The sequence below is a fragment of the Chelon labrosus genome, assembly GCF_963514085.1.
Source record: "Chelon labrosus genome assembly, chromosome: 20".
NCBI classification, from domain to species: Eukaryota; Metazoa; Chordata; class Actinopteri; order Mugiliformes; family Mugilidae; genus Chelon; species Chelon labrosus.
This window is the reverse complement of record NC_140353.1, coordinates 21,548,473-21,562,147: the sequence shown is the minus strand read 5'-3', so window position 1 is coordinate 21,562,147 and position 13,675 is coordinate 21,548,473. Positions and strand designations below refer to the sequence as shown.

The 13,675-nt window shown below is 41.6% G+C and overlaps 1 protein-coding gene across 3 annotated transcripts; it reads left to right on the top strand.

Moving 5' to 3' along the window:
- Positions 1-20: 20 nt before the first annotated feature.
- ldah (lipid droplet associated hydrolase) lies at positions 21-7,569 on the top strand. Of its 3 annotated transcripts, none has more exons than XM_084568757.1 (7): positions 21-276; positions 1,182-1,329; positions 4,002-4,136; positions 4,284-4,453; positions 5,006-5,246; positions 6,145-6,227; positions 6,391-7,569. In XM_084568757.1, the coding sequence occupies exons 2-7, from the start codon at positions 1,191-1,193 to the stop codon at positions 6,580-6,582; spliced, it is 960 nt and encodes a 319-aa protein (XP_084424883.1). In that variant the 5' UTR covers positions 21-276; positions 1,182-1,190; the 3' UTR covers positions 6,583-7,569. The 3 variants fall into 3 exon arrangements, with proteins under 3 accessions (XP_084424883.1, XP_084424884.1, XP_084424882.1); XM_084568758.1 differs by lacking the exon at positions 21-276 and adding an exon at positions 444-1,038; XM_084568756.1 differs by lacking the exon at positions 21-276 and having other exon boundaries at positions 444-1,329.
- Positions 7,570-13,675: the final 6,106 nt, after the last annotated feature.

Genomic DNA, 13,675 nt, shown 5'->3' with positions numbered 1-13,675 from the left:
TCAGAAAAGAATTGAAACATCATTCATAAAAAGCATATTCTGTAACCGAGGGCCCTTACTTTTTCTTCGCTTGTTAACAGCTACACTCTGAACTATAGGGGGCAGTGATGACGCTGCGAGTCGGATAGTAAACATTATTTAACAAACCGAAGAAAAGGCCGCTGTGCTGACCAATCAGAATCCAGCTTTTCGTAGGGAGAATAATATGAGGAAACCTGCAGGAAACGCAGACACTGATCATTGAGCATTGAGCTGATCTTTTAGAGTTATTAAGAGGTAAATAATATTCTGCTACGCGTTATATTTGTCAAGATAACACCGGAAAGCTACGAGGACTCAAGCTAACGTCACTGGCTAGTTTGTTATTTTAACTAGTTTAAGCTCTTGTCTGTGCTAGTTTTACTCAGGACAAACGAATACCCTACAGCTAATCACAAATATAATATTGCATTATGTGACCATTCTTTTATGTATCTTTTCTTATTCGTCCAGCACACTAGCAATGACACTCTTATCTTTTATTTCATGCTTTTCGTGGCCCTATTTGTCTGTCTTCTCAGTGTCTTTTTTTCTACTCAAAAGCTAAGTAACCGAGACTGGTCTTTTTACATAATTTGAATTTTGCTGTTCGTGGAAGCTATTCACAAAGACACCTCATAGACGACCGACTTTTTGACCTATGATTGGGAACACAAGTTTCACCTTTGGACCCTGCTGAGACTATTATCTCTGGAGGCCAGGGTGACACATACAGTTATATAGTCTTATCACAGCCACACTTGTTTAGCATGTCGTAGGTTGGATCACATTCAACCTCACTGCAGAGAGGGGAGTGGAGTCCTGGTGATCCTCTCAGCAGTCTTCACCACTCTCTGCAGGTGTTTTTGGTCCATGGCTGTAACGCTGCCGTGCCACAAGGTGATGCAGCGCGTCAAGATGCTCTGTATGATGCAGCTGTAGAAGCTGCAGAGGATCTTAGGCGACGTGCCGAGCTTCCTCAGACTCCTCAGGAAGTACAGCCGCTGTTGAGCCTTCTAGGTAGGCAGTGAATAGGGTAGTGGCTGAGATGGGCGGGAGGCTACTTTGCTTCATTAATGGTCTTTATGTGCAACGAAAATGAAATGACTAAGATATATGATAAAACTGCATTTAGTGCTCATATTTCCCCCCTTTTCCTCCAGGCTTCTGCGATGGACAACATGGTGAAAGACGGGAGGGATGAACCACATACAGACTTTATCTACTGTTGTAGAGCCATCACAGAGGTCCTTAAGTTCGGTTCCTGTCGGTTACGCTCTGGTTGCAAGGTGCTCTTTCTCATCATTCCAGGTGAGTTGCACTAATGTAGTGTATTCAGGAAGTAATGTCAGCTAATGTTGTGGCCCTGTCTTTAAGAGGGACATGGTGTCTACTTCTAAATTAAATTGCCACAAACCAACTAGTACACAAAAACTGTTGTAGAAGCAGTAGAAACATAGGAGTACTGTTTGGTGGATATTCAGTGCAGGGTGGTGAAAGTCAGCCAGGGCCCACCAACAAAATGCAGTCGCAAAATTCCCTAACAGGCTGCTATGGCCGTAACTGTATCATCTGACATGGTCAGTATTGGACTGGAACAGCAGTTCAATTTATTTTCTTCTTAGGCTGAGGTACTTGAAAAATTAGTTCTAAGTCACAAGCAATTATGCTTGTGACTTGCATCACAAGCAATTATGTCCAAATATGCACCGGTTTACACTGTAGCTCTCTCTAGTTTGCTGCAGTTAGTGTTGAATTCAAAACATTTTTTTAGAAATAATATTGACATTTAGACCATAGGAGGATGATTATTTCTAATAGGGATGCACCGAAATAAAAATTGTTGGCCGAAATCGAAAACCAAAAATGGGGAAATCGAGGCCGAAAACCGAAACACTGAAAGAAATTATTCTGCCAATTATTAGTAAAGTTGCATTTATGGCTATGACTGTGTACTAACCTCACTAAAATCAATTAATATTAATGTTTTAAAGAATAAATCAATTACAAAATTATTCTAATTCAAAATAAAATGTTTAACTTGACCCCACTCATGTGTACATTAAATAGTAATGTACAGGCCTACTGGCCTGCTGAAAGATTGTAAAATGAAATATGTTCTCTCATAAAAACACAAAGTACATGTAAGTCAAGTGCATTGACTCTCTGTAGGACTACTACAACAAAGTGCATTTAAGTCAAGTGCATTTTAAAATTTTCTCTGTAGGACTACTACAACAAAGTCCATTCAGAACAAGTGCAACTGCTGAAAGATATAACAGTATTTTATCTGTAGGCCTACAACATGATGTATGTTATGTTGTATATGTATATGTATGTTATGCCTTGGCACCATCACTGGGAAACTTCCTTGCCTTGGGAAACTTTCTTGCCTTTTCAAAAATGTACACCACAGGTGGAGTGGGCGTGCTCGCGTTTTGCAAATCGCTATCCGTGGGTCTTTCTCAGATACACTATATTACCAAAAGTATTCGCTCACCTGCCTTTACTCATTCTATGAACTGAAGTGCCATCCCATTCCTAACTCATAGAATTCAATATGATGTCGGTCCACCTTTTGCAGCTATTACAGCTTCAACTCTTCTGGGAAGACTGTCCACAAGGTTGAGGAGAGTGTTTATAGGAATTTTTGACCATTCTTCCAAAAGCGCATTGGTGAGGTCACACACTGATGTTGGTCGAGAAGGCCTGGCTCTCAGTCTCCGCTCTAATTCATCCCAAAGGTGTTCTATCGGGTTCAGGTGAGGACTCTGTGCAGGCCAGTCAAGTTCATCCACACCAGACTCTGTCATCCACGTCTTTATGGACCTTGCTTTGTGCACTGGTGCACAGTCATGTTGGAAGAGGAAGGGGCCCGCTCCAAACTGTTCCCACAAGGTTGGGAGCATGGAATTGTCCAAAATGTTTTGGTATCCTGAAGCATTCAATGTTCCTTTCACTGGAACTAAGGGGCCAAGCCCAGCTCCTGAAAAACAACCCCATACCATAATTCCTCCTCCACCAAATTTCACAGTTGGCACAATGCAATCTGAAATGTACCGTTCTCCTGGCAACCTCCAAACCCAGACTCGTCCATCAGATTGCCAGATGGAAAAGCGTGATTCATCACTCCAGAGAACGCGTCTCCACTGCTCTAGAGGCCAGTGGCGGCGTGCTTTACACCATTGCATCCGACGCCTTGCATTGCACTTGGTGATGTGTGGCTTGGCTGCAGCTGCTCGGCCATGGAAACCCATTCCATGAAGCTCTCTGCGTACTGTACTTGGGCTAATCTGAAGGTCACATGAAGTTTGTAGCTCTGTAGCAATTGACTGTGCAGAAAGTCGGCGACCTCTTTGCACTATGCGCTTCAGCATCCGCTGACCCCTCTCCGTCACTTTACGTGGCCTACCACTTCGTGGCTGAGTTGCTGTTTTTCCCAAACGCTTCCATTTTGTTATAATAGAGCTGACAGTTGACTGTGGAATATTTAGGAGCGAGGAAATTTCACGACTGGATTTGTTGCACAAGTGGCATCCTATGACAGTTCCACGCTGGAATTCACTGAGCTCCTGAGAGCGGCCAATTCTTTCACAAATGTCTTGTTTCACAGTCTGCATGCCTGAGTGCTTGAATTTATACACCTGGGGCCAGGCCAAGTGATTAGAACACCTGATTCTGATCATTTGAATGGGTGAGCGAATACTTTTGGTAATATAGTGTATATTGAGATACATCCACACCGCAGACATGTTGGCCCTTCCAGACGAGCCCGTGCTGGCTGCGATTTTTGCTTGTATCATCATAACATCCTGTTTCGGCTGTGATAAAGGTCTAAAATTTTCAGTGGCCAAATATTCGGTGCATCCCTAATTTCTAACTGAGAAATTAGAGCAACATACTGGTCTGACATGAAGCATTGAAAATTGCACTCTATGTATTTTTTGTAACGCAACTCTAAATGTGTGCTGTCTTCTATGCAGGCAACCCAGGTGTAGTTGGATTCTATAGGACCTTCATGCAAACACTTCACAGTATGTTTGGATACCGCTACCCAGTGTGGGCTGTAAGCCATGCTGGCCACTGTACACCACCGTCATCCATGGACATGGTAGAAGGTATGGATTATTCCCACCCTGAAGTACACAGAAATCAGCAGATGTTGAAAACCAGCTTCTCTGGTACTTTCCATTGTACTAACACTTCATTGAAGATACGTTCCAGGCATAGACACTACAAGTTTCGGCTCTTTATCTTTTGTACAGATGCCTCAGCGACAGCAGACAGTGACTTGTTTGGCCTGAACGGGCAGATTGAGCACAAGCTGGCCTTCCTCAGGGAACATGTTCCCACTGACACCAGCTTAGTCCTGGTGGGACACTCAATCGGTTGCTACATCATTCTGGACATGATGAAGAGAAATCCTGAACTCAAGGTGAGGCACAGGTTTTCTTTTTGAGGAAAGGCATAACATTGTCCATGGGGCTAAAAGAACATTACAGTTGTATGCAAAGGTTTGAGTCATTTACATGGACATTAATTTAAAAAAAAATGCACAAGAGCCATTATCACAAAATGGTGGTGTCTTATCTGGCATTTAAACAATAAATTAGGTGCCAAGTGTGTGTAGAGACAGCAAGAATTTGGAGAGGTGTGGGGGTTACTCTCAGAAGTCAACACAGTCCAATGAAAACATGAGGTGTGACTGTTCCTCCACGGTAAACACTATCAATGCATTATTATTCATTTGGTTTATTTTTCTAATTTTTACTGCACATTCACAGTAGAGCCCTTAACCCTCCACCCCCTCATACCATGGCATGTTTAAAAGAAGCAGATTAAATGTCAGGAAAATCCCCCTTTCCATATTTTCAGGTACTTAACTCAAAGTGCATCTTTTACCTTCTTTGTCTATTTTCAGGGAAAAAGGAAATGTTAATGCAGGTCAAGTGTTCACTGTGCACTCTTTGTTTTCATTTTCCTCCAGGTTCTGAAGGCTGTCATGCTTTTTCCTACAATTGAGCGCATGGCACAGACTCCTCAAGGAAAGATCATGACCCCTGTAATGTGTCACATGCGTTACGTGGGCTACCTGACTCTCTTCATGCTCTCTCTGCTGCCTGACAGGCTCAAAGCCGGGCTGATGAAACTGGCGCTTAGTGGCATTCCCTCACTGGACCAAACTATACTGCAGCCCTCTGTAAGTCTCCTCGCTGGAGACAGTGCAGGTTGGTCATGCTTTGTGATTTACATGTGATGCTTATAATGTTTATTATGTCACAGTAGTATAGTGTGCAGGCCTTCTGGCTTTTAGCTGTGGTGTGTAAATTAGTGTCTTATAATTTGCATTACACTCCCTGAAATGCATTTGCAATTAGGATAGACACACCTTGCGAATGGTTGCATAAGTAAAACTGTGCCTACAGGGTCTGACACAGATCATTTGTGTCAGAGTCTGGTAATTTGTTATACATGTGTCGGGTCAGAGAGAAAAAAAACAAAACAATTTCCCCATGACCATGCAATTCGCAGCAGCAGTGAGGAAACACAGGAAGAAACCTTGGACAGAACCAGGCTCAGGGTTTGTCAGACATCAGGTTTGGCTTTGACTGATGTGGGTGAGGTGATAAAAGTGAAGGAGATAGGACAGCGGAAAGAAAAGGGGAGGGTGGGAGAGAGGAGTGACCGGAAAAGCTTTACTAAAGTAAGTTCTGCTTGTGCTCTGTCAAACGAGTTGTTATAATAATGATAATAACAATAATACAATGACAGCTGATTCGATTGGTGGGAGCCTTAACTGCTGATCAGAAACATGCAGCTCTGGAGCCAGACACGTGAAGAAAGAGAAGTCAGAGGACAGTGCACAAACTACAGGAAAGAAGACAAATAATTGACGTGCATGGAGAGAGGGGCTCAGTGCATCATGGAGGTCTCACAGCAGCCAAGCTCTAATAGCAGCATAACTAAGAGATGGTTCATGGTCACCCAGGTTTAAATCAACGCTTCAGTTTTTCTGAGTGCATCCTAAAGTGACAGCGTCAAGCTTTTTATTATAGAGTGAAAGAGATTGTTTCTATAATACCTGAATATAGCAATGTCTAAACCAGTGTCATTTTTGTTTTGTAGCCAATGCTATGTATATGGGAGGCCAAGAAATGAAGATGGTTCTGGCAAGAGACAACATAACTATCAAGAAAAATCTTGAAAAGGTAAGAAAATATCTACCTATATGATCACATTTGTCAGTAACAGCTGTTAATAGCTAGCTAATACCTACTAGTCAGTATACAGCTTTAAACATAAATATCTAATCAAATGAATACTACATCTGGAATTCTCTTAAGTAAACTATATTTCTGTTTACGATTCCAGCTCATATTCTATTACGGAGCTACAGACCACTGGTGCCCTGTTCAATATTATCATGACATCAAGCAAGACTTCCCACATGGAGATTTCAGACTGTGTGAAAATGGCTTCCGCCACGCGTTTGTCCTAGATACAGGACTAGAAGTTGCCAAAATGGTGGCAGAATGGGTCCGTGGAGATTTAAAGGGGAAATGAAGCACTCAATCAAGTAAACTGTGTTTAATTTGGACATGAGTTCATCGTCTGCCTGAATATAGACGACCGCAGACTTACACAAACCTACTATCAGGGATCATGCAGCCAATTTAAAATAATGTAATAATTTTGAAAGTAAGATGAATATTGGTTTTTGATATATATGTAATTTATATACATAATAACATGCTGATTTTGAATTGATCTAAAAATAAACTAAAAACTTTTACAACAACTGTTTCAAAGTAGTGACACTTGTGTAGCACTTTGGGGGTGCAGGGGCATTTGTCATGCAACCACTACGGTATTACAGAGTGTTATCGATTTCTTATAAGGCTTCTTTAAGCCTCCTTAAAATGTTGCTGGCTCTATTCAGCATAAACTTCCAAATACACATTTGCAAACCCTCAATTACACTACTGTAGCACTTTTCTTCTTACTGCATGAAAAGTAAAATATTTTCATGCATACATTTGTTGTGCCAGTCCAATTCATTCATCCATGTGTTACTTTAACGCAAAATGTGATGTGAGATTCGTCTTTCATGCCTTTTACTACTGTGCAATGAAACATCAGAAATGCCTTCTGTGCAGTCTTGTGGGCAAATAAATGGAAATGTAAGTATATTTTTGTCCTCAAAAACTAGTATATCCCACTATAGCAGAAATCATTTGGATACAGTTAAAATATTCCACAGATATTTAATTGGTTCATGGGCATGTTGTATATAATGTGACTTTTTTTCTCAGCTGTAGGACAAAAACAATACATAACTGTATTTTCATGTGGAACCCCACTGCCTTTGCATATCGTCAAATGTCTCCTGGATCCTGTTCTGACTTCACAATTTTATTCCAGAAAAATATGACCCACCCAGTGTTTCCATATGTTTCCATCCAATGACTTGGGTCAGTTGATTTTTCAGCTTCCTTTAATAAATTCATCATTGACGTTAAGTTTGAGGGAGTAACTAATTAAACACACTTACTGAGGAGAAAACCACAATAGGCACACCTACTGTAACGCTGATGCATACTGATGCAAGTTCAGTTTCAAAATCGCTTTTCACAACTCAACCGGTTTATTTTAATGACACAACAACCATCTGTCATTATCTGGGCCTTTTTAACTTATGGTATATGAGTGCGGGAGTATTATTGGATGCCTAAAGCACATACAACAAAGTGTATAGAAACATATAGAGTACAGTATAGTACTGGCCGTCACAATTCTGCTGTGATACTCTCCACTTTTATTTGTTAGATAACAAAAACTTAAATACACAGTCTTGTTGGTAAAATTAATTCAGCTTTGACTTTGTTTGTCAGTCCAGACAAGGCCAAGAGCTAGAAGCAGGCCTGGTCTACAAATCAAACACCTCCCACCTACGGAAACCACCATCATCTAGAACCTCCATAGTTCTGGACTCTAGTAGCTGTCTCTCTGCACCTTCAGGAGAGCAGGAGTACAAACAATGGTGTTGTAAGGGTTTCCCCCAGTCGTTAGGATTGTCAGGAAAGGCTTCCTGAGGATTCTCGGCTCAGCTTCTAAAAGCTCTTCCAGCCTGGCCTGGCAGGACAAGTCAAAGATGTAACGCTGACCATTCTCTCAAGAAGGAAGATCTGCAGGGAAAAGGGAAGCACAAAGCCCAGGGTCATAGTAGGAGTTTCCTCATTTCATTGGTTTTATACATATGAACTCACCTATCTTTTCATACAAACTTCTTATTCTGCTGATTATAATTTAATTCGTCATTTTGTAGGCAGCATAAAATAAGATTGATACAATAAAATACTATATTGAATTTGGATACAGATTTAATATGGCTTAAAAAAGGATTAAACATACCAATATAATTTGACATAATTAACCACAATAGTGTCAAATCAAGCAAATTGAATGATGTGAAAACTAACTATTAATGACCTGGACACTGCACTTGCAGTATTTGAAGTGCTTGAGTGCTTTGCCAAACCATGATGCACAGATTTCTGAAGCACAGTTCAGTTTTATTTTCCTGTTTGTTTTTGTATTCAGAGCTCATGCTTTATTGGATACTGGGCCTTAGCTTTTCCTTTTCATACTTTGATGTACTTCCCACCATCCAAAGACATGCTCATTAGGTTCATTGGTGATTCTAAATTGGCCATAGGTGTGCATGTAAGGATGAATGGTTATCAGTCTCGCTGTGTTAACCCTGTGATAGACTGGGAGACCTGTCCAGGATGTACCCCGCCTCTTGCCCGATGACAGCTGGGATAGGATCCAGCACTCCCTGTGACCCTTCACAGGACAAGCAGTTACGGAAGATGAATGAATGAATTTATATGCGACTATAAAACTAAGAAGAAACTATGAAGAAAACCATAGGCAAACTCACAAATATGAAAATATTATTTGGCTATTATTGTTATTTAGTTATTATCAATGAAACAATAAGTTATTACTACTCATAGAAAAGAAGCATCTTCATGTTGTAATGGAAAAACAAAACCTCAAAATAAAGTGCTGACACAGTTGTGGCCCATTCTGATTATTTTCCTAGAAAAGAGGAGTGTGCGAACCAAAGCCTGACGACGTCCTGCACTGAAGAGGCGGACTTTAGTTTAACCAGCCAATCACATGGACCATCACCAAGTCATTATCATGACAGTACAGTACATCAACAAAGATTTGAGGTGTGTACCACGTGTGCCGTTAGCTTGTGGATCTTTACCCAGACACAGTGAAGTCCTGGGCTAAACTAAAACACTGTCAACAGAATGAAATCAGATCACAAATGGTCCAAATACACACTGGAGCAAGATACATAGCAAAAACTTAATTTTGTCCAACTTCAATCATGTTGCTTTAGTCTCCCAAAATCCAGTTGGTGCAATAGCTCCACTCAATGACCAGAGGTGCCCTGAGTCATATTGAGTTTTCAGGAATGAATTCACAAGTAACGTATTTGACTTTTCAACTGTTCTCTACAACTACTGGACCAGCTAGCGGCATTCCTCTGCTCTGACGACTGGCCTAGCTAAATGATGGCCTGAACAAAACTTGAAATCCTTATTTTAGACACCTTGGTTAGACCAGCTACATAGAAACTCTTCAGCTGAGCAATGTTCATTTAAAATGGTTTATTGACACAGTTGTGGCCCATTCTGATTATTTTCCTTGAAAAGAGGAGTGAGCTGACCAGAGCCTGACGACGTCCTGCACTGAAGAGGCGGACTGTAGTTTAACCAGCCAATCACACGGACCATCACCAAGTCATTATCATGACAGTACAGTACATCAACTGAAATTTGAGGAGTGTACCACGTGTGCCGTTAGTGTTGGGACTAGTCCACTTTAATCTGCCACAATCTGTCTGTATTCTTGTGCAGAGGCAATTTCATAGTCTATGAAGTTTAACTGAGACGTGATTATTGCTGGTTGAAAACTTAACCCAATACCCCGCCTTGATGACTTGAGATATAGTCAGCTACGGCAATTTTTGCTAGGCTCAAAGGAGGCTGTATGGCTTGTATTAATGATAAATGATCAACACTGTGTTGGTTCCTGTTTGGGACATTTCAATTATGGATGCTTAAGGAGTGATTACCTTTGTTTTTCCACAGAGTAGAGTGCCTCTTTTGCAGCTTGTGGATCTTTACCCAGACACAGTGGAGTCCTGGGCTAAACTAAAACACTGTCAACAGAATGAAATCAGATCACAAATGGTCCAAATACACACTGGAGCAAGATACATAGCAAAAGCTTAATTTTGTCCAACTTCAATCATGTTGCTTTAGGCTGCGTTCAGACTGCCAGCCAAAATCCGATTTTTAGCCCATTCAGATTTTTGAATCGGATCTCGGTTTTGAAGTCTGAACAGTGACAGATCACATGAAATCCGATTTTTGCCAAACGGTTGCAAACCACATCCAGAGGTAGTTTCATATCGCATTCGTATCGGATATGGACAGATGCGTCTCAGTCTGAACAGCTCCCAACACTCAGATGGGTTTTGACTGTCCGTGACGTCACTTACGCGACGCCAGGCCAAAACCAATGCGCCAGACCGCGTGCCTATTTCCGTTGTGGAGGAGCCACGTTACGGCCACGGACAGTGATATTACAGCTATCACAATGGAGGAGGACTTTGAAAACAATTCGCCTTGGACAGAGGAAGAAACTGCATGCCTTATAAATCTTTACACTGACGTGACGTACATCCATCGTGTTGTTTGTTGTTGTTTTGCTTGCCGCTGTCGCAATTATATGACGTCTGACAAATACACGTGCTGAATGACGCTTCCGCTCGTTGCGAGGGCAACCTATCAGACCGGTGAAGAATGTGGCCCAGTCTGAACAGAACCATATCCGATTTGGACACTTGCTAAAGGCAGTGTGAACAGTCAGCCCTAAAAATCGGATATGAGAAGGAATCAGATTTGAATCAGATCCGTCTGCAGTCTGAACGCAGCCTTAGTCTCCCGAAATCCAGTTGGTGCAATAGCTCCACTCAATGACCAGAGGTGCCCTGAGTCATATTGAGTTTTCAGGAATGAATTCACAAGTAACGTATTTGACTTTTCAACTGTTCTCTACAACTACTGGACCAGCTAGCGGCATTCCTCTGCTCTGACTACTGGCCTAGCTAAATGATGGCCTGAACAAAACTTGAAATCCTTATTTTAGACACCTTGGTTAGACCAGCTACATAGAAACTCTTCAGCTGAGCAATGTTCATTTAAAATGGTTTATTGACACAGTTGTGGCCCATTCTGATTATTTTCCTTGAAAAGAGGAGTGAGCTGACCAGAGCCTGACGACGTCCTGCACTGAAGAGGCGGACTGTAGTTTAACCAGCCAATCACACGGACCATCACCAAGTCATTATCATGACAGTACAGTACATCAACTGAAATTTGAGGAGTGTACCACGTGTGCCGTTAGTGTTGGGACTAGTCCACTTTAATCTCCCACGGTCTGTCGGTATTCTTGTGCAGAGGCAATATCATAGTCTATGAAGTTTAACTGAGACGTGATTATTGCTGGTTGAAAACTTAACCCAATACCCCGCCTTGATGACTTGAGATATAGTCAGCTACGGCAATTTTTGCTAGCCTCAAAGGAGGCTGTATGGCTTGTATTAATGATAAATGATCAACACTGTGTTGGTTCCTGTTTGGGACATTTCAATTATGGATGCTTAAGGAGTGATTACCTTTGTTTTTCCACAGAGTAGAGTGCCTCTTTTGCAACTTGTGGATCTTTACCCAGACACAGTGGAGTCCTGGGCTAAACTAAAACACTGTCAACAGAATGAAATCAGATCACAAATGGTCCAAATGCACACTGGAGCAAGATACATAGCAAAAGCTTAATTTTGTCCAACTTCAATCATGTTGCTTTAGTCTCCCAAAATCCAGTTGGTGCAATAGCTCCACTCAATGACCAGAGGTGCCCTGAGTCATATTGAGTTTTCAGGAATGAATTCACAAGTAACGTATTTGACTTTTCAACTGTTCTCTACAACTACTGGACCAGCTAGCGGCATTCCTCTGCTCTGACGACTGGCCTAGCTAAATGATGGCCTGAACAAAACTTGAAATCCTTATTTTAGACACCTTGGTTAGACCAGCTACATAGAAACTCTTCAGCTGAGCAATGTTCATTTAAAATGGTTTATTGACACAGTTGTGGCCCATTCTGATTATTTTCCTTGAAAAGAGGAGTGAACTGACCAGAGCCTGACGACGTCCTGCACTGAAGAGGCGGACTGTAGTTTAACCAGCAAATCACACGGACCATCACCAAGTCATTATCATGACAGTACAGTACATCAACTGAAATTTGAGGAGTGTACCACGTGTGCCGTTAGTGTTGGGACTAGTCCACTTTAATCTGCAACAGTCTGTCTGTATTCTTGTGCAGAGGCAATTTCATAGTCTATGAAGTTTAACTGAGACGTGATTATTGCTGGTTGAAAACTTAACCCAATACCCCGCCTTGATGACTTGAGATATAGTCAGCTACGGCAATTTTTGCTAGCCTCAAAGGAGGCTGTATGGCTTGTATTAATGATAAATGATCAACACTGTGTTGGTTCCTGTTTGGGACATTTCAATTATGGATGCTTAAGGAGTGATTACCTTTGTTTTTCCACAGAGTAGAGTGCCTCTTTTGCAGCTTGTGGATCTTTACCCAGACACAGTGGAGTCCTGGGCTAAACTAAGACACTGTCAACAGAATGAAATCAGATCACAAATGGTCCAAATACACACTGGAGCAAGATACATAGCAAAAGCTTAATTTTGTCCAACTTCAATCATGTTGCTTTAGTCTCCCAAAATCCAGTTGGTGCAATAGCTCCACTCAATGACCAGAGGTGCCCTGAGTCATATTGAGTTTTCAGGAATGAATTCACAAGTAACGTATTTGACTTTTCAACTGTTCTCTACAACTACTGGACCAGCTAGCGGCATTCCTCTGCTCTGACGACTGGCCTAGCTAAATGATGGCCTGAACAAAACTTGAAATCCTTATTTTAGACACCTTGGTTAGACCAGCTACATAGAAACTCTTCAGCTGAGCAATGTTCATTTAAAATGGTTTATTGACACAGTTGTGGCCCATTCTGATTATTTTCCCTGAAAAGAGGAGTGAACTGACCAGAGCCTGACGACGTCCTGCACTGAAGAGGCGGACTGTAGTTTAACCAGCCAATCACACGGACCATCACCAAGTCATTATCATGACAGTACAGTACATCAACTGAAATTTGAGGAGTGTACCACGTGTGCCGTTAGTGTTGGGACTAGTCCACTTTAATCTGCCACAGTCTGTCTGTATTCTTGTGCAGCGGCAATTTCATAGTCTATGAAGTTTAACTGAGACGTGATTATTGCTGGTTGAAAACTTAACCCAATACCCCGCCTTGATGACTTGAGATATAGTCAGCTACGGCAATTTTTGCTAGCCTCAAAGGAGGCTGTATGGCTTGTATTAATGATAAATGATCAATGATCAACACTGTGTTGGTTCCTATTTGGGACATTTCAATTATGGATGCTTAAGGAGTGATTACCTTTGTTTTTCCACAGAGTAGAGTGCCTCT